This window comes from Otolemur garnettii, unplaced genomic scaffold, assembly GCF_000181295.1.
Source record: "Otolemur garnettii isolate 467f Iridium unplaced genomic scaffold, OtoGar3 scaffold00127, whole genome shotgun sequence".
NCBI lineage: Eukaryota > Metazoa > Chordata > Mammalia > Primates > Galagidae > Otolemur > Otolemur garnettii.
The window spans coordinates 4,686,473-4,707,483 of NW_003852522.1; the positions used below are offsets into that span (position 1 = coordinate 4,686,473).

General features: G+C 53.2%; 1 protein-coding gene and 1 pseudogene across 1 annotated transcript; one reads left to right on the forward strand and one right to left on the reverse strand.

Annotated features, from left to right (window-relative positions):
- The first annotated feature begins 1 nt into the window (after position 1).
- NRTN (neurturin) lies at positions 2-16,118 on the forward strand. Its single transcript, XM_003797980.3, has 3 exons — positions 2-73; positions 12,506-12,759; positions 15,539-16,118. The coding sequence occupies exons 2-3, from the start codon at positions 12,591-12,593 to the stop codon at positions 15,961-15,963; spliced, it is 594 nt and encodes a 197-aa protein (XP_003798028.1). The 5' UTR covers positions 2-73; positions 12,506-12,590; the 3' UTR covers positions 15,964-16,118.
- Positions 16,119-19,158: 3,040 nt separating this feature from the next.
- On the reverse strand, positions 19,159-20,257 carry LOC100940646 (annotated as a pseudogene).
- Positions 20,258-21,011: the final 754 nt, after the last annotated feature.

Consider the following 21,011-nt stretch of genomic DNA (forward strand, 5'->3'; position numbering starts at 1 on the left):
AGGGGCAGGGGCTGGGGCTGGCGCGGGCGGCAGGCGCGGACGCCACTGACGGGTAGTTCAGTGCCCGGAGCAGGTAAGCAAGGGCAAATTGGAGAGCCGTTGCGGGGGGGCAGCCCGCCCCATGGACAGAGGATTAGGGTGTTGTTAGGGTCTCCGAGTAAACCAGTGGCTACCCTCCTCGACCCGAGAACCGGAGGCCACATGAGGGTGGGATCACTGGGCGACAGGTCTGCGCATGGTACGAGGTGGGGGTAGAGAGGACAATCTTAAGCGGCTTTCCAAGCCCAGCTCCAGCAGGGGTGCCCCTACCCGTCGGGGCGGGCGTGCCCCTGCCTCCTTAGACCCCCCGCGTGTGAGTCTGAGAAGGGGGCAGTGCCTTTAAAGCTGAGGCAGCCAGAATCTCCTTCCCAGCCATGAGGAGGACAAGACCCAGATAACAGATAACCCTTTTGCCTTACGGTCTATAAGGGGCCCTGGGAGGCGTCTGGATCCCGCAAACCCTAGGTGGGGGGCTGCCGTCGCTGCCCAGCTGCGTCAAGAAGTAAACATCTGTCAGTGGCGCGTTCCAGCCGCCTTCCCTGTGAGCCGCCGCCGGGGACACGGTGTCCTCCGGTGAGGGCCAGGCCCTCTCAACTCCCTTCATCCCTGCTCAGCCTCAAGAGGGCGTGAAACTCTTTCCCTTAAGGGCAAATCTTGGATTTGGGGATGGGGAGTAGGAGGCTGTGCTTTCCGTTTCTGCTTTTTTAAAAGGGTATCCCCTGCTGGGAATAGTCTCAAAATTGTCCCAGGGGGTGGTTTGTGGGTTAAAAGTCATTAGGCCCAGGGGTGCTACAGAAAGTGGACAGAAGGGTACAGAAAGTGGACAGAAGGGAGGGGGGACTAAAGAGAGAGATGGCCTTGCCCCAAGGTAGGTGCCACTGCTGTCACTTCTCCAGGAAGCATCTGCAGGGCTCCACAGGCCTGAGGGTACCTGCAGTGCTGGTTGTCCACCTAGATCTGCAGAGCGGAGCCTGAGGAAAGGGGGATGCAGAAAGAAAGACTGTCCTTGCTCCTGCCTATCTGCCCTGCCCGCTCCCTACCCAGCATCCTTGTCTGTGTTCCCTGACCCTCTTTGTCTGTTTTCTAGTGCTGGGGGCTAAAGAAGCCAGGGGCAGAATCCCTGCCTTGCCAGCTTCTCCCCACCCCCAGCTTCTTGCCCCAGGGCCCTTTGGACAGCCATCCACACACCCTTCATCTTAACAACTCCTGTGGTTTGGTTTTGGGGGCTCTGAAGCTGAGGGGCTTTAAAGCCAAGAGCTTGTTGGAGGGGGTGGCAGAGAGGTAAACAAAATATCTTCTTCAACTGGGGGTGGTGTCTGAAATTCCACCATCAGCACTTATTTTCAGGGAGCAAACAGAGGATATAGCTTTCAAGAGTTGAGCAGAAGGGATGGAAAAGTTTGCTATAGTTACACACAGGAACACAATCAAGAAATTGTTTCAAGGAGTGTTTGTCAACAACAGCATGGCTGACTAGTGTCAGGGCTGTTAGGCCATGCTTCAAGGGAAATAGACTTAGACACAGGGTTGGTGAAGCCTAGAGTAGGAAGTCAGGAAAGACTTCCTAGAGGAGGGACTTTGGAGCTGGGGCTCTGAAGGATGAGTAGGAGTTTTCTAAGCAGAAAACAAAGGGCATTCCACGTGGTAGGAAATGTGCCTACAAAGATCTGGAGGCAGGAAATAGCATAGCTAGTTTTGGAATAGTCAAGGTGCCTTGGTAAGTGTGGGAGAGAAAGAGAGACACTGTTCTGGAAGGTTGACAAAGGAAAGACAGATCCCTAGAGATAGGGGACAAATACACAAAGTAAAGAGGAATAAGCCCTAAATGCATGTGGAGACACTGGGCCAGAAAGGCTGCCTTTGCTGCAGGGCTGTGGATTACACTTGCAGATGCATCATCCTGGTCCTCCAAGGTAGAGCAGAGGCTTTCAGGGCTCAGGCCTGTGAGGGGAGATTAGTGAATGGGGGTGGGGGTGGAGGGTCTTCCCATTCTGCCCAGTGAGCACCTTCTGAGAGCCAGGGAGGCCCCAGTAGGTGACCCATTTTGCAGACAAGAAAACTGAGGGCGGGCCAGGCAGAGGAATTGTTCTTCCATGCCCTATATATTTGCTAAGCATTAAGTTACAGTGTGCCAAGCTCTGAGCTAGGATGAAGTGGAGGACAAGATGGGCCTGGTGTTGCTGCACTTGGAAGAGGGGGTAGGGGTAGGGCAATGGACAATAGGCTCCCAAATCAGCCTTGTGCCTGCAGAGGTGGTAATGACCCTGAAGAAGCTTGAGTGGGCAGCACCCATGAATAGGGCCTCTTTGGCAGGGATGTTCAGGATGGGTCTCAGGGAGACAATGATGTTGGAACAGAGGGGTCTTCCCCCCAAATCCAAATGAAGTCAGGCTTTGGCTGGGCCCTGGGAAGAATTAGACAGTGGGCCCAGCTTGCAGTATGTAGCCCCCACTTCCCAAGTGGGGAAACTGAGGCTTAGAGAGAGGGCACCATTAGTGACTAAATAGCACAGTGTGTCAGGCACCAAGGCAAAGCTGAATTTGAAGAGATGTAAAAGAGGGCTCCCGGGAAACTGAGGGGTGTTTCCCAGTCTTCTGCCTCTGCTGGGGTCTGTGCCTCAATTTCTCTCTCTGTCAGGTGGCCATCATCTTGTGTTGTCCTACTGGCCGCTCCTGGAAGCCCGTGTCTCTCAAGCCACCTGCCCAGGCCCTTCACCAGCTGCTTAGCTATGCCAGATCTCATTAGGCTGATCCTGTCATCCCACTGCGGGGGACTCCCCCCACCTGCCAGCTCCAGATGCCTGGAGGCCAGCCCCAGGCCAGGCACTAGCTGGTATGGTCAAGATGGAAACTTTATGGGCTGACTGTAGAGGTCTGCAAAGCTGGTGGCCCACCTTGTGCACCACACACAGTCCCCAGCCCTGCTTCCCAGGTGGTGGGTGCAGGAATTGAGGGCTACAGGCACTGGTAGGGGATGGGTAGGGATGAGGGTGGGGCTGACCATGAGGGCTCTGAGGTCCATGGGGCCCTCATTCCCTCCTACCTCATATTCTCTGCACTGACCCCTAGCTCCTGTTGCTCCAGCCATGCTAGTCACTTTGAACAAGCACAGTCCTGCCTTTGAACTTGCAGTTCCCTCCATCTAGAACACTCTTTATAGATCTTCACTTGGTGACTTCTTCCTTAACCTTCAGGTCTTAGCTCAAATGCTACCTCCTGTGAGAAGCCCTCCTTGACCCCCCCAATCTAGAAGCAGTTCCCAGTGCCCATGGCTTCATCTTGTTTATTGTGGTGGTGTTTTACTACTAAATTGCAATTTAGTTTGAAATTTAAATTACTGTATTTATTTCATATTAATTATGTCTCCCCCTCTGGACGATGAGCTTGTTGAGGGCAGGGCACAGATTGGCCTTGGTTACCACTAAGTTCCTGACCCCCAGCACAGGCCCTGACACACAGTAGGTGCTCAAGAATTGTCAGGTTAATGTGTTGGGGGTAGAACCTAGCCTGGCACTCTGGGCTTCCTGCCATCGGGGCCTTTCACTTGCTGGGTCTGCTGGACTGTCCATCTTTGAGATCTCTTACCTCCCTGTGCCTCAGTATGCCTGTTCTCTCAGCAGGCAGAATGCAGTCTCTGGCTCCTCCTCCTCTCAGGACTACTTATTACAAAAGCCAGGAGACTCCCAAGTGGTGGCTATGCAGTCATGGAGAGAACAACTTTGGAATCAGACCCCGGTTCAAGCCCCAGCTCAGCTGCTTATTTGCTGTGTGACCTTAAGCAAGTCCCTTAACTTCTCTGATCCTCTGTTTCTCCATGTAGAAAACAGAGCTGATAATAACATCTTAGGTCAGGACTCAGCGCCTGTAGTTCAGTGTAAAGTGCCAGCCACATACACTAAGGCAGGTGGGTTCAGCCTGAGCCAGGGCCTGCTAAACAACAACAATTGCAAAAACAACAAAAATAGCTGGGCATTGTAGCAGGCACCTGTAGTCCTGGCTACTTGGGAGGCTGAGGCAAGAGAATCACTTTAGCCCAAGAATTGGAGGTTGCTGTAAGCTGTGACACCATGACACTCTACCCAGGGCAACACAGTGACACTGTCTCAAAAAAAAACAAAAACAAAAAAAAAACCCTTGGTTCAGCGCCTGTGGCTCAAACCCCTAAGGTGCTAGCCACATACACCTGAGCTGGCAGGTTTGAATCCAGCCCAGGCCCGCCAGACAACAATGACAGCTGCAACCAAAAAATAGCCCAACATTGTGGCAGGCACCTGTAGTCCCAGCTACTAGGGAGGCAGAGGCAGGAGAATCGCTTCAGCCCAGGAGTTGGAGGTTGCTGTGAGCTGTGATGCCACAGTACTCTACCCAGGGTGACAGCTTAAGGCTCTGTCTAAAAAAAAAAAAAAATCTTAGGTCAGGTGTGGTAGCTCATGCCTATAATCTTAGCACTTTTGGAGACTGAGGCAGGAGGATCACTTGGGGCCAGAAGTTAGAGACTAGCCTGAGCTATGTAGTGAGACTCCCATCTCTACAAAAACTAAAAACATTAGCAGGATATGGTGACATGTGCCTGTAGTCCCAGCTACTCAATTGCTTGAGCCCAGAAGTTGGAGGCTATAGTAAGCTGTGATTTCATGGCTGCACTCTACCTTGGTAGACAAAGCAAGACTTTGTCTCTAATAAAAACAAAAAGCCAACAGAAACAAAAAGCTCTGTCTTAAAAACAAAAAACAGAAATAAAAACACACTTTTTTCAGGGACTGTGGGAAAATTGAATGTAAGGAAAGTACTAAATACACATGCCTGCACTAAGTAAATGCAATAGCATACATTCCCAGGTGTTAATGTTATTATTGTTGTTTTTGTTGTTAGAGGGGCCATATAATGTGGTTAGAAAAATGGAAACAAAGGTATTAGAACTGGGGTTTTGAGAGATGAGTAGGAGTTTACCCAACCACCTATGCAGAAATCCTAGTTCAGCCACTTATCCTGTTTGACCCTGAGCAAGTCACTTTATTTCTCTGGACCTCGGTTTTCCTGTCTACCAAGTGAGGATAAAATAGTCCATATCCTGGCTCAGTGCCCACAGCTCAGTGGTTAGGGCACCAACCACATACACTGGGGCTGGCAGGTTTGAACTCGGCTGGCGCCTGCTAAAAAACAATGACAATTACAACAAAAAAATAGCTGGGCATTGTGGCTATTAGGCACCTGTAGTCCCAGCTACTTGGGAGACTGAGGCAAGAGGATTACCTGAGCCCAAGAGTTTGAGGTTGCTGTGAGCTATGATGCCATGGCACTCTACCAAGGGTAATGTAGTAAGACTCTGTCTCAAAAAAATAGTCCATATCTTACTATGAGTTACTACTGTGTTTAACATGCTTAGAATGGCATTGATAGTGTTGTTCACTAGTGTTGGTACCCACTATTATTAGTTTTTACTACTATCATTATCACAAAACAGCTAGCACCATCCTCCCCAGAAGCCACTCTCCCTTCAACTTCACTTTAGTGAGGACAGATCAAGAACCCCTTAAGACAAGCTCAGGAAGCCCGGATGTGGTGACTCATGCCTGTAATCCTAGCACTCTGGGAGGCTGAGGCAGGTGGATTTCCTGAGCTCACAGGTTCAAGACCAGCCTGAGCCAGAGCGAGACCCTGTCTCTATAAATAACTGGAGGGTGAGGGGGGGCACCTACAGTTCCAGCTACTTGGGAGGCGGAAGCTGAGACAAGAGGATTACTTGAGCCCAAGAGTTGGAGTTTGCTGTGAGCTATGATGCTACAGCACTCTACTGAGGGCAACAAAATGAAACTCTGTTTCAAAAAATAAAAAGACAGGCCAAGGGTCTAGAACTTAATGCTCAGAATAGCAAGGAGCTGGTTGCTATTGGTTCTAGCAGTTGAACGGAGCTGATGGTTCTAGCAGTTGGGCAGCACTCAGCTTCTGTTTTGGGAGGAAAAGAGGAGAGGCTGAGCCCCCTCCCCTGGCCAGGCCTGGAAGGGTCTGTTGAGGGTATCTGCATCTGCACCCCCATACACACATGAAGCCACTCAACAGGCTGGTCCCCAGCCCCTGCAGATGCAGCATTGGAACCAGCTATGTTCTCTAGATGTTCTTGGTTTGCCCCCAGATGTGTGCCGCCAGCTTGAGGCTGTCACTTGATGGGGTAGGGTTAGGCCCTAGGGCTTTCTGAGGAAGGGGGCACATTTTTGTGGGATGTAGAATTTGTTTCTTGTTTTGCAGAATCATTAAGTTTGCCTTGAGAGAGACCTAGACCCCTGGCCAAGGCCCACCCCTCATGGGGCCTCAGTTTCCCCATCAGTGAAACCCCGGGGGCCATCTGGGAAAAGGAGGCTAGCGGCACTGCCCCTAGCCTCAACAGGCCTACAGGGTCTTATTGAATGAAATGACCTCCTAATAAAAGAGGTGACCATTGTACATATGGAGAAAGTGAAGCTCAGAGAAGGGGAGAAGCTCACCCCATGTCACCTAACCAAAAAGAGGCGGAGCAGGGATCTAAGTTCCAGTGTGCAGGGCCACGTGCTACAGCACTCACAGACATGCACCCTTCCTAGCTGCACTTGCTGGCTTCCCAGCTGGAGCCTAAGAATCACCGGGTCAGGCTTTTCCAGGTCCTTCCTGGCATCCCCACGGTGCTGGGCAACACCCATCGGGCTGTCATTGAAGATGGGGAAACCTAGTCATAGAAGGGCCAGGAGTGAGGTGGAGGAGAAGGAGTCATGTATGCATGGACTGAGGCACTCACAGGCAGAAGCATAGAGCCCGGGGGTCTGCAGCAAGCTCATGCCTCTCAAAAGAGAATTCACAGTCTGCCCTGAGCAGACTCAGCCCAGGATGTCCTTCCAGAAACTCCCAGTCCAGCAAAAACAGATGTGGACACAAACACCATGCTGGCAGAGCTGGGTAAGATAGAGGACCCATGCAACCATTATGGGGAGCAGGAAAGACTTCCTTCCTGGTGCAGGGGCCATTGGAACTAGAGCTTTGCAGGATGAGTAGGTGTTTGCCAGATGGGGAAAGGCCCTAATTCCAGGTTTCCCCAGACTAGAAGAGATGACTAGAGGAAGGGAGGCCCCTCACCTCCCCTTTCTCATCTCTCAGGTGTCACTCACAGGAGTCCTGCAGACAGGTATCCCTGACCCTAGGACTGGGTGTGCCTGGTAGGTGTACCCCAGGAAGCTGAGTGTGGAAGAGGGGTGTCCCAGGGCACTGCCTGGGCACAGGGTGTAAGCAGCATTTTTTGGCACCACCAAGAAAGCTTTTGGTTATTCATTACCTCTCTCTGAGCCTCACTTTCCCCAGCACTGGGGATTCTGTGGCCTCCAGGTAGAAATCACAGTATATTCTAGATCTTTCTGGCTGCAGTTCAGGCTGGTGCAGCCCCCAAGCAAGGGAAGATTCTTCTCACCTTAGGCAATGTGGATTCTCCAGGGTCTGGACATTTCTTTTTCTTTTTTTTTTTTTTGAGACAGAGCCTCAAGCTATCCCCCTGGGTAGAGTGCCATGGCATCACAGCTCACAGCAACCTCCAACTCCTGGGCCCAGGCGAGTCTCCTGCCTCAGCCTCCCAAGTAGCTGGGACCACAGGCACCTGCCACACGCCTGGCTATTTTTGTTGTTGCAGCCATTATTGTTGTTTTGGCAGGCCCGGGCAGGATTCGAACCCACCACCTTAGGTATATGTGGCTGGTGCCTTAGCCACTTGAGCTACAGGCGCCGAGCCGGTCTGGACATTTCTTCCAAGACTGGGAGGGGACCACTCCCAGTTCTTCCTGGACCTGAAATATAGACCAGGTAACAATGGTCAGTGTGGGGCAGTTCCCTCCTAAGTCACCCTGCCTACTATGCCCTCACTTCTGCTGCCCTTGGCCCACTGCATCTGTGCCCCCTGGAATCACTTGTGCATCTCTGTATGTGTAAGCAGGTGGCCAGGATTTAAGAATGTCAGGGACAAGCAGGCAGCAGGAAGAATGATGGATGCCCCACGTCTATAGGTGTGTGTCCTGTGCACTCAGAGAGGGACAGGTGCTCATAGGAGGGCTCAGCGGCCACACCTGTGTGTGGTTGTGCCCATTCTTTGTGTCAACATGAAAAAGACAAGGCCTGAGGGGAGGTAAGACCAACCTACTGTATTTGTGTACATAATCATGTTTGAGTGTGAGTGTGAAAATACCAGTGTGCGAGTACAATGTTTGGGCACAAGTGCGAGAACACCCAAGTATGTGAGTGTGAATACTAATGTGTGAATGTGGTGGTGTTAAAGTGTGTGGATGTGATTACATTTGCAAGTGAATTAATGTGTAGTGTTTTGTGTGAGTGCAAAAATGTTCAAGTGTATAAAGTTTACACCTCAGCACGTGAGTCTGAGAGAATTCAAGCATGAGTGTGAGAACAAGCTAGTGTATGAATGTGATAGTGTTTGAGTGTGTGGAGGTATAATATTTGATTGTGTGAGTGTGACTGTGTTCAACTATGTGAGCATGGAAATGTCTGCATGTGTATGTGATCATCTTTGGGCATAAGTATGAAAATACCTAAGTGGGCTCAGTGCCCGTAGTACAGTGGTTACGGCATCAGCCACATACACTGAGGCTGGCAAGTTTGAACCCAACCAGGCCAGCTAAACAATGACAATTGCAACAAAAAAATAGCTAGGCATTGTGGCAGGTGCCAGTAGTCCTAGCTATTTAGGAGGCGGAGGCAAGAGAATTGCTTAAGGCCAAGAGTTTGAGGTGGCTGTGAGCTGTGACCGTATGGCACTCTACCGAGGGCAGCATAATGAGACTTTGCCTCAAAAAAAAAAAAAGAAAGAAAGAAAGAAAGAAAAAGAAAATACCTAAGTGTACAAGTACGATCATGGTCAATTTTTTTTTTTTTTTTAGAGACAGCGTCTCATTTTGTTGCCCTTCATAGGTAGAGTGCTGTGGCATCACAGCTCACAGCAACCTCCAGCTCTTGGGCTTAGGCGATTATCTTGCCTCAGCCTCCCAAGTAGCTGGGACTACAGGTGCCCACCATAACGCCCGGCTATTTTTTTGTTGCAGTTTGGCCAGGTTTGAACCCACCACCCTAGGTAGATGGGGCCAGCACCCTGAGCTACAAGTACCACCCTGATCTTGTTGAAGTTTGAGTGTGACAGTGTTTCAATGTGTGCAAAGATGTCCAAATGTTGAGTTGTGTGTTAAGTGTGAAAACACCCAAAGATGCCCGTGTAACCATGTTTGAGCATGAGAGCATGCTGACAGTGCGTGTGACAGTGAATGTAATATGTGTGAGTGGATGGTATGAGTGTGTGTATGAGAGTGGAAGAACCTGAGTGTGTGTGAGAACAGAAGACAGCTGGGGGAAAGTGTGAGCCTTGTGAGTGCTGTGTGTGAACCACCTGGGCTGGGAGCCTCTGGCACACAAGCACACACATCATGTACACATGCATCAGCCCCTCCTGGTCGAGTCCGTGCCAGGGACAAACCAGTTAGGTGACCCCCATACAGAAAGGCCCATTGTCAGCAGCTGCTTTATCAGCAGTGCCTGCTGGGCCCTGTTCACTGATGGCACCCTGCCTTCCTGCCGATCACCAGAGATCTGGGTGGGGAGTCTGCAGTCCCAAGGCCAGCAAAGACTTCTGTGGCCGGGCCAGTCTGGGACTGACTCCTCATTCACTGCCCTCTTTTGAGCCCTTGGTAGAAACAGATCAGAGCCTAGAGCTTTTTTCAGCTCAAGGCTTGTTCCAGGCCAATAGGGAAACTGAGGCATGCTACTCCAAGATTGGTGTGAGGGCTAGCAGAGTGCTGTGGGTCCAGAGTGGTCTTGGGCGCTTGGTTGCAGGGGGCAGTTTCCTTGCCTACTTCCCTTTCATGGTTGTGAGCTCACAGTCATTCAAATCCTAGCTCTGTGACCTTGGACATATCACTTCACACCTCTGGGCCTCCGTTTCTCACTCGTAAAATGGGGATAAGGGTATTACCTGCTTTTTAGGATTCTTGGAAGGTTGAAATGACATAATAGATACTAAGTTTATAGAATGAGATTTGGCATAAAGTGGGTTCTCATTAAAGGTAAAAGGGGTGGGTTTTGGCACCTGACAACTGCTGGAGCTGCCTTCTGCTTGCTGGACCTTGTTGAGAAGGAAATACTCCCCCCAAGGCCCACCAGGTCTTCTACAACCTGCTCCATCCCCTCCCACCATCCCCTCCTCCCCCTGACCCCCTCCTCACTCTGCTGTAGCCACACAGGTCTCCTCACTATGCCTCCAACGTGCCAGGCATAGTCCTGCCCCAGGGTCTTTGCACAGGCTGGGCCGCTGCCTGGGACATCTGCCCCCAGATTTTCCTAACAGCTGACTTCTTACTCTTGAGTCTTAAGTGCATGTGTCACTTCCTCAGGGAGGGCCCCCTAACCAACCCCTATGGATCTAATCCTCTTGACTATCCCTCATAATACTTGCCTGAAATCATTTTAATCTTTTTTATGAGGTTATCTGTCTTCCCCACCAGATGGACTCAGTCTGTCTTGGTCCCTACGGTGTCCTCAGGGCCTGGCACATCATACAGGTGCCCAATAAATGTTTGATGTGTGGATGAGTGGATGGATGGATTTATTGGGAGGATGAAAAAGAAATGATAGTTGGGTGGCACCTGTGGCTCAAAGGAGTAGGGCACCAGCCCCATGTACCAGAGATGGCGGGTTCAAACCTGGCTCCAGCCAAAAATTGCAAAAAAAAAAAAAAGGGAAAAGAAGAAAAAGAAATGATAGTTGAAATCTCTGGATTTAGTATATAGCCAGTGCTTAATAAATGAAGGTAGGTTTCCTAAATGGGGCTGGTGCCACATTAGAACAACAAGTGTGAAACCCTGGACCCTTTAACTTGGAATCTGAGCCACTTGAAGCCTAGCTTCTTTGTATTCATTAGTTCGTTTATTCATTCATTCATTCAGCAAATGTCTGTTGAGCACTGAAGTGCCAGTGGGGAACCGGTCAGGCTGACCTTGGAGGACAGTTAACCTTCCCTGCAGGTTGACTCTCATTAACACACACACACACACCCACACACACACCCTGTGCCCCCAGACTGGTCTAGGATTTGCTTACATGGCCCTCTGTCAGGGAGCTCATTCCCAACCAACACCACCAACAGTAGCAAACAGGCCAGTATCAATATCACCGATAATGGCAAGTCCTTGGGGTGACTCTACAGCATTTGCCTCCAAGCATAGCCCAGTCTGTATGGGGTGTGCCATGTCAAAAAACCTGGATACAAATCTCACATTTTTTTCTAGCTGCATGCGGGCCTTCAGACAAGGCCCAACCCATTTTGTGCCTTAGTTTCATCCCAGTTGTATAATGGAGATACTGGTGCCTCTCTCAAGGGCTCAAGCACAAGCCTGGTACACAGCCGGCACTTAATGTCTCCTTTTACTGCCTAGTAGGTGTAGCTCCTGTGCTTGAGAATCGGGGGGGGGGGGTGAGGTATGAGGGGAAGGGGAGGTTCAGAGTCCCTGCACTTGGCATGCAAAGCAGTGGAGATAAAACGCAATTAGCACGCAATGAATCTCCCCACAGTGCTGGGAGATTCAGGCTCAGAGCTGCCCCAGTGCTGACTAGCTTCCAACCTGGCTTCCAGAGCTCCGTGTAAATGTTTACGCCGGGCTGGCTGCCAGGCTCAACGTGCCGGACACCAGGCTGCCAGGACCGGGGAATGTAAATGTTGGCTGGGGGCCGCCAGGAGGCAGGGAGCAGCTCTGACATGGGGGCAGGGAGTACACGTGGGTTACTAAACACCTGCTGTGTGCAGGGAGCATGGTACCACCAGGCAGTCACAACACAGTAAACTTAATGGGGGAAGCTGAGGACCTGAAGTTTAGAAGAGATAGGAGAGGTGGTCAGGGAAGGCTTCCTGGAGGAGGCAGCATCCAAGCTGAAGCTGAAAGGAGAACTGGAATGAGGAGGAAGGGAGAGGAGAGCCTTGGCTGGAAGGACCTACCTATACAAAGGCCTAGAGGTGAGGAAATGTCAGGGGCAGCTTTGGTCCATTGCCACCCACTTCTGGGCATCAGTTTACCCACTTGGAGGGGAAATGGAGGCTCAGGGGGGGAAAAGAGTCACTGAAGGCCATCAATATGTAGAGAACAAAGTCTCAGTCCCAGATTCCTGCCTCCCAGACTATCCTGAGCACCTTCCCTCCCAGCCTTTCTTCCACAGTGCCACCTGCCTCAAATGCCCTCACTTCCTTTCTCTGCAAGTTCAGGCCAGCCTCAGGGCCTTTGCACTAGCTGTTTCCCATGCCCAAGATGCCATTCTCTGCCTGGTCAACTCTAACCTGACACCCAACCTCTTGGGAAATTTTTCACAATCTTGTTCAATGGCTCCTTGATGAATCATTTCTATCTTATTATTGATCATTAAGCAGGAATTGTTCAAAATCAAGGGCCCCACTTCATCCACAGTGACTGGCCCAGTGCCCTGTGCCCATTTGTTGCTGGAAGGACAGACCGGGCGAGCGGCTGAACATCCCATGTCCCCAGGCTGAGAATGCAGCGCTGGAAGGCGGCAGCCTTGGCCTCAGTGCTGTGCAGCTCCATGCTGTCCATCTGGATGTGTCGAGAGGGCCTGCTCTTCAGCCACCGTCTCAGACCCGCACTAGTCCCCCTGCACCGCCTGCCTCGCACCCTGGACACCCGGATCACCCGTCTGGCCCAGTGTAAGCGCCTCCCCGGGTTAGGTCAGGCACCTGGACCTAGGGGTGGCCATAGTGGTGGGGTTTCAGGTAGTGAAGCCCGGGTCACTGAGGTTTGGACAGTTTGTGTGTGTGTTTGTTTACATGGGGTGGAAGAACGGTGCAGATCCCCCACAGGCCTGGCCGGGAATTGGGGTCCTTCAGCTCAGCTGTCACAAGGAATTAGGCTCTGGCCCCTGAGGTTTCGGTCGGGGCCGGATGGAGATTAGATCCGGGCATTCTAGGTGGCCCCACAGCACAGTGAGGGGTGGAGGGAGAGAAAAGCCGGATACAGGCCCCAGTGACCAGCCCTGGGCAGGAGGAGAGACCTAGAAAGATCTAGAAACAAGGTTGACCCAGAGACAAAGAGATGGAGATGGAGAGAAGAGAGACCAGGATGGGGACCGACAGATGCCAGCACAGGCACTTAGGTACGGAAGATGAGCTGCCTATTCCCAAGGCGTGGCCCCTTCCGGACTCCCCACCCGCCCCTGCAGCGTGCCCCACTACAGGTCAGGTGGGGCGAAGGCAGTGTTAGGCCCCCGACCTGATGTGCACGTGCCTACGTCCACACGTGCCCCCTCAAGTACCCCTGGGCCGCGTGCACATGCGTGGGTGTGGTCTGGGAGCTTGCTGGTGAGTCTGTGCCTGCACTGCCAGCGTACACAATCCTCCATTCTTATCTGCACAATGGGCAAGAATGGCCTCCAGCACGAGAGCTCCGTGAGCTCCGTGAGCTCCGCTGCTGCTTTCCTCCTGCAATTGTCATAGGACAGACCGCAAAGCAGGAATGTAGGAATTTCTGCACTGGGAGGATTGCAGCCCATGGGCGGGTGCCTGCCTGTCCTGAATCCTGTCCCTGGGCCCATCTGTACTGTAGTTAGGGCGCAGGTACTGAGTCTCCAGCGTCCCTATGTTGTAGGCCCTGAAACTAATGCTGTGTTGGTAAATTTTCAGGCTTGGGACTCTATGTTTCAGACCCTGTTGCAAGTAGGCAGGAAAAGACATACTGAAAGACCGTCTCTTGTTTACTTGAAATTCAGATTTAACTGGGTATCTGTATTTTATCTGGCAACCCTACAAAAACTACCTAGAATACTAAATTCCACCTTTCAGGTGGTGGAAGTTAGGTGCACACCCAGAAATGAGCTGGACATGCACCCCAGTTGTGCCCAGGAAATTACTAAAGAACATGGAATGTGCTACCCAGTCTTCCCCACCCAACTTCACACCATTCAGCCTTAGCCAAAGCAGAGATTATACAGGGAAACTGAGGCACTGAGCAGGGCCATTGTCTGCCAGAGGTTGCTCAGGGTGAAATAGGCAAAGCCAGGCAGAGCCTAGGCTTGTCTGTTTTCTAAGACCTCCTGTGGGAACAGACATCTTCCAGGGCAGCAGTCCTCCTAGGGATGCAGAGAAAGCTCATTCTTCTGATAAGCCAGGTGTGACTGCCTTGGGGGGAGGCAGGGACTAAACTTGGGATTTCCTCTCCCAACTACAAGCGTGACTGTCACCTGCTCTAGGGCTGGGACCCTTGGCCTGCCATCAGTTCCACCATCAACACTGGCATTCCAACCCCTGCATGTATGTTGGGGCTATGGAGTGCTGGGGCAGGGCCAGCAGGGCCCTTGGATAATACATTTAGGCTGCAGGGCCCTGGGAATCTGTGACTTGGGGCACCTCCTGGCGAGTGTGTGAGAAGAGGGCTGGACATGGGCCAAACTTGGGTGAATGACAGAAGTGGGAAGAACGTCCTTTGGGGAGGGGGGTGTCTCTTTCTCTGCCTCCTGCTAGTGGTGGGGTCTTGGGCAAGTCTCTGTCCTCTTGGATGCTGAATTTTCTTACCTGTGACATGGAGGTGGCTCTGACAGTAGGTGGGGTCCCCATGAAGACCTTGAATGCAGTAGACCTCAGTACTTTCTGCTCCTCTGCTTTCTGAGAAGCCCAAGCACTGTAATTTGGCCTCTTGGATAGGGAAACTGAGGCCCACTGCAAGATGAGGTGGCAGGGATTACAGAATTTGAACAGCTCAAGGGCTTAGAGAAGATGTGGACGCTTTGGGTGGGGGCCCCAGAGAAAGTTAGAGACCAATGACAACCTAACTAAAGGGTGACTGATGGGTGCATGGAGCACCCCAACACTGCCCAGAAAGGGTGTACCAGTGTGCCCTGTGGCAGCAGCAAACCCCAGAGAAAGTCAGAGACCAATGACAACCTAACTAAAGGGTGACTGATGGGAAGCAGCCCCCCAACACTGCCCAGAAAGGGTGTACCAGTGTGCCCTGTGGCAGCAGAAGACCCATGGGTCACGGCCACCCTATGGTATACCCCTCCCTTTCTTTTCCGCACTGGGTGGGGACAGCTCAGTAAAAGTGCAACCCCACCCTCAAAGCAGCCCTGCACAGGTATGGACCTAGATAGAATTGGGACGGAAGAAAGAATGGGCAGCAATGGGGTGGGAGTGGGGCCCAATAGGAGTGAGTTAGAGACCCGTGTAAGCTCATTTCAAAGTGGGGCAGGCTGGAAAGTGGCCCTGGACATCCAGAAAGGGTGAGACATGTTCTGGGCAGCCCACCAGGGTTCAGCAAGAGGCGTGGGTAGTCCTGGGGGCCAGGCTGGAGGCCCCAACGCCGCCCAGATCTGGAAGTGAGATGAAAAACTGTCCGGCCCGGCGTCCCAACGAGGGTCTTTCTTGGCAAGGGTACAGACAGGGTTAGGGACTTCCACAGCCTCTCACCCACTTGCTTCTCTCCCTCCCCTCGTAGACCGTGCACTGCTGCAGGGCGCCCCGGACGCAGTAGAACTTCGCGAGCTGACACCCTGGGCGGGCCGGCCCGCAGGTCCCCGCCGTCGGGCGGGGCCCCGGCGGCGGCGCGCGCGTGCGCGGTCAGGGATGCGACCATGCGGGCTGCGTGAGCTGGAGGTACGCGTGAGCGAGCTGGGTCTGGGCTACGCGTCCGACGAGACCGTGCTGTTCCGCTACTGCGCAGGCGCTTGTGAGGCAGCCGCGCGCGTCTACGATCTGGGACTACTGCGCCTGCGCCAGCGGAGGCGCTTGCGGCGGGAGCGGGTGCGCGCGCAGCCCTGCTGCCGCCCGACGGCCTACGAGGACGAGGTGTCCTTTCTGGACGAGCGCAGCCGCTACCACACAGTGCACGAGCTGTCGGCGCGCGAGTGCGCATGCGTGTGACCCTACCTCACGGAGCCCGACGAGACGGAGGCCACAGTCCCAGTCCCGACGGCGCCCCGACAGCACTCTTGGTCCCACCTGGGCAGCCCCGCTACTCGCTGCCCATGCGCAGTGGATGTCGTCGAGGCCACTGGACTCACGCAATAACTTTTGAGATAAAAGTGTGGGAAAATTGAATCCAGCTTGTGATTCACGCTCTTGAGGGTGTGTGGGGAGAGGGCGCCGCATATTTTAGGGAAAGGGGGACCCGTTTTTCCTGGCGTGTCCACATCTGCACCTCTCTGCTATGTGTGCTTCTGAGAAGGAGGAAGGGAGAGTCAGTCTGCAGATGAGACTGAAGTCTAGGTTGGATCCAGGCCTCCTTTACCCAATGGGTCTCCTCTCTTCCGGCCAGGGTGAACTGGAAGGTACTATATCCTTCCACCAGCCAAAAATACCCTCGGACTGCCTACCTTCCAAGCAAAGAGAGACTTGATGCAGGCGCCAGTCCCATCCAGCCAAAGCCAGCGCCTCCTATGGGAGACTGGGTCCCCAGGGATGTAGGTCCTGGGCCTATAAAAGCCTGGCCGGCCTCGACAGGGGATTTATGACCAGCCCCCGTGAAGGATGGAAAAAACCCAAGTGCTGTTTAGGTTTGCCTGGGGTGTCACCGTGATGTTTGGCAGGCCCCAGACAGAGGGAGCTGTTGGGTTCCCAGAGCACAGGACGGTTCGGCGGGTGCCATTGTCTGATGAGGGGCAGGGGGCAGGGAAGGCCCCTGGGTGGCCAAAGGGTAGGGGCCCCTCTCCTGTCCCTCAGACTGGAGGGTCGAGGGCTTTCCCCCAGTTTTTATAACTTCCCCGGTGCCCGGGACTGGGGACTCCCCACATCACAGCTTCCTTTCCCCCTGATAGGTCCCCTAAGGGCATTGGCCCCTCCTCACTTTCCCACACATCTGCGCTTGGGACCACTGTCTAACCACTGTGTCTTTCTGGGACTCAATTCCCATCCCAAAGCTGTGGGGCAGAGATCAGAAGCTGCCCCCAGGGAGACTCACCCCGCCCTGCAGATGCATCCACAGCTGCTATAGCTGGAGATGCTGAAGGCAGCTAACAAGCAGGACTTTCAGGAACCCTGAGAGCAGAGATGGGTGGACAGACCCCCAGCCTTTGGATGGTCTTGGAAGATCGTTTCAGGGGTGTAGCTGCATGGAGTCCCTGCCCATCCCGTAGCCTTCTGACTCTGAGGTTTGGGGTGGTGAATTCCTCTACTGTCAGGGCTGACTCAGCCCAGCCTCAGCAGAAAGGCCACAGAAGCCAATGTGTACTTACCCAGAGCCTCAGTTTCCCCATCCTAGATGGCCCAGGAGGCCCCAAGCCTCAAAGACAAAAGTTGTTCAGTTTAGGGCACACAGTAGAAAAATTGGCCTTCGAGCCTGGGTCTGTGGTCCTCAGATTCACTGATCCTGTGTGCATGTGTGGGTTTTGAACACCCACCCTAGGCCTCTCAGGACCTGGGCCTCCTTGTCTCCCACCCAGATCCAACATCCCAACCACAGGACACTGGTCCAGCCCACCAGAGGGCTGGAACATAAGCATGGCAACTCCCACTGGCCCCCAGAGCTGAGGTTCACAGCAGCACACAGCACACACCAGGCTGGGGTCACAGCTGCCCCCCACACACAATTATGGGGCACAGAGACTGTCACCTACATAGGGACTCAGCAGCAAAGATCACATGCAGAGGAGCCACAGTCCACGTTCTTGCACAGTCACCATCCACGCCTGGAATTACACACTCAGAGAGGAGCACTCTCAAAGTCACCACTCGTCCACAAAGATTCGGAGCTGCACACACTGACACACCACCACATGCAGACATAAACTCAAGGACACTCTTCTGTCGACATACAACCTTGTGCCAGTCATAGCAGGACTCATACAGAATGCCTGGCACCTCCAGAGAGGGCCCCGCACTGTCCCACACTCAGGGACGACCCTGGGGCCACACCTTCTTTCTCATGCTCAGAATAACCATTACACACAGACATGGGTGCAAATGCATTCGGCCCTCATACCACACATGCACACACCATCAGAGTCACTCCCCAGTCACACACCAACACACCTTCATGACAGGTCATGAAGAGTCCTGTGCCATAGCAACACAGACAGCCACACATACACACACGTGGGGGACCTGCTCTCCTCTGTCCCCCACAAACACCCCACCTGGCTGTATGTGCTGGGCAGAAAAGGTCCCCCCATTCCTGCTCTGCCCCGTGTTGACCCCTGGACAGCAAAGTGCCACTCTCTACCCCTCTGGGCCTTGTTCTCCCCACCCCAGGAAACCAAGGGAGGAGGGACACCTCCAGAGCCACAGAAAGGTCCAGAGCAGGGATTTCCTACCTGTGGACAGTTGGAGCTGGACCATTGTCTATAGAGAGGGGTGTCCTGTGCATTGTAGGGGTCTTGAGTATCTCTGACCTCTACCCACAAAGTGGCATCAATTCCCTCCCACATGTGACAACCAAAAAATGTATCCGGACATTACTGAGTGTCCTCCTGGGGAGCAGAACTACCCTGGGGTGAGATCCACTGTTCTAGAGTAAGGGGGCACACACCAGTTTCTTGGCAGCATCACTGGGCAGAAAAGTCGATAACATTGTCTACACATGTCACAGGCTGTCCCCAACAACAGCAGTAATCATAAGCCCATCATCCAGAACCATCACCTATGGGTGGGACCCCAGAGAGTCGGTTCCCCAGGGGCTGAATGCCTTGGTGAGCGAGGTCCCCAGTAGTGACAGTGCCAAGCAAGGTGAGACACCTAGCAGGCAATATCCAGTGAGGCAAGTTCCCAAGTGGAGAGAGTCCCCAGGAGCAGAGGTCCCCAGCAGGGGCAGTCTCCAGCAGCCGAGGACCACAACAGGCTAGCCTTCGGGAGGTAGAGGTCCAGAGCTGAAGTCCCTGGCAGCCATGACCCAGCATGTGAAGTCTCAGGTAAGTGAGATCTCTGGCAAACAAGGGCCCCAGCAGGTGAGGCCCCAGATAAGTGTGGCCCTGGATAGGTGAGGTCACAGTCAGGTGGTGTCCCAGGTAGGTGTGGCCTCAGAGAGGTCACCTACGCAGATGAGGTCCCGGCAGCCCAGGCCCCAGGCTGGCCACCTCATATGAACCAAGCCACGACGCTGCCCTCTGTCTGGTATCTATTCTCCTACAGCTGCCGGCAGACCTTGCAGAAAGCCAGGGCCCAACTGAAGTAGTGCTGCTACAGCGTCTCCCTCCAGTGGAAGTAGCTCAAGTACTGAGCATGGTCTTTGTCCAACTCCTGCAAGTAGTGGGCCAGGTCCTGGGGACTCTGGAAGTTGTCCACGTGGATGAAGGCCTCCAGGGGCAGGAAGCACTCACAGTATCTCCGCAGGGGCCTAGCACCACAGGCACAGTCCCAGCCTGCAGGGCATTCCTCCACAGCTTCTCAGTAATGCAGTCTTTGGGCTGGGAGTTCTCAAAGGCCAAGTAGAACTTGCACCTGGACAGCTGCTGCTTCATGGCGCCCTGGGGCAGAGGCCTGTGGTTTTTCCCATACCATCCACTTTGATATGCGCCTGCAGCAACTGGTAGTATCTCACCCTGGATGAGTCTGATCTCCAGTTCAACACCACTCACACCACCAACTCAGTCTTGGCTGAGAGGTTGACCAAGGTATGGGCAGGCTGGCCCTGCCAGGGCTCAAGCCAGCCATAGGGCATAAAGATGTCAGAGTCGCTGCGGTAGGACATGGTCAGATTGAGGTATCCATTCATAGCTTCCAGGTGCCAGGAGTTAGAAGGTGGCTCCATGTTAACCCCAATCCAGTGCTGCTGCAGTAGTCTCAGGGATGGTGGGAGCTGGGTCTTAGGACTGTGCATGACATCCCAGTGATGCACAGTGACCCCATCTGCCTGTGCATACATGTTGCAGTTGGCAGTCAGGGGGCAATTGGCTGTGCCAGGCAGCATCTCCGAGCAGCGGGACAGAGCCACCGGAATGTTGAAGAGCCATGTCCACAGCAGGATGAGGAGAGGTGGGTGGGCAGGGGGCCCCGTGGTAGCCTGGCAACAGGACCCATTGGTGGACATTGTCCCGGCTGACCTATTGGAAGCCATAGTGACATATTCCAGTGCAATGGGCGCTAACCTAGGGGACCCACTGGGACTGTCTTGAGACACACCCAGGTAGGAGAAGAAGCTCGTGGCCAAAAGTAGCTGAAACAGAAGCCCCACCAGACAGGGGCACCGTGGAAACTGCCACTTGGCTGGGCAGGGTGGATCCATGGGTCAGAATAGCTGGGAAGAGGAGAACAGAGATGAGGTCATTGAAGACACCAACCCACTCACCAAAGTCCTCATAGGAAATTATTATTCCCATTTTACAGATGGCAAGACTGAGACACAGTGACTCAAAGCAAAAAATAGTAGAGCTAGAATTGGAGCAAAGGGAGCCTAGCCCCAGAGTCCACTTCCTTCTACATACCAGACTACACAACTGCTCTGCCTGGGCAGGGACCCCTGGGGAAAGTAGGATAGGTCCCAGAAGGCTTCCAGGTCCCACCTTGACTTCATCCATTCCCAGACCCTAGCCTAGTCTGGGGAGAATATCATGCCAGTTATAAACACTCTGCCCCTGAGTCCAGGCCTGAATTCATGACTCTGCCTAAGGAAGGGTACAATGGGTTTCGGTTTTGAAGTTTATGTGAGCATCACTAGGTAAATTAGGAGGGAAATAGGTAGGGAACATTGAGGGAAAGGTTATTCCTGACAGAAGAAACAACCAATGCAAAGGCCTGGAAGAGAGACACCTGAGCAGTTTGTAAAAAGAGCAAAGGAAGCACTTAGAGCTGCTGGTTTGAACCTACTCATATATTCAGTCTGTGTTTCACTCAACAAAGCACTCAAACTCATTTCTCAGACATTCTCTTTCCTTCCTGGGGGAGGGACCCAGACTGGGGGGAGGTAGAGAGAGCTAGGAGGGACAATGAGCAGATATGGGACCCCAGGGGAGGCAGTGGGCAGACCAAGCAGGCAGTGG

What these genes read in the sequence shown, in the direction of transcription:
- NRTN (XM_003797980.3), top strand. Translation starts at nt 12,591, where the DNA reads ATGCAGCGCTGGAAGGCGGCAGCCTTGGCCTCAGTGCTGTGCAGCTCC. An exon ending in GATCACCCGTCTGGCCCAGT is followed by an intron (nt 12,760 to 15,538) that starts GTAAGCGCCTCC and finishes CTCCCCTCGTAG; the next exon opens with ACCGTGCACTGCTGCAGGGC.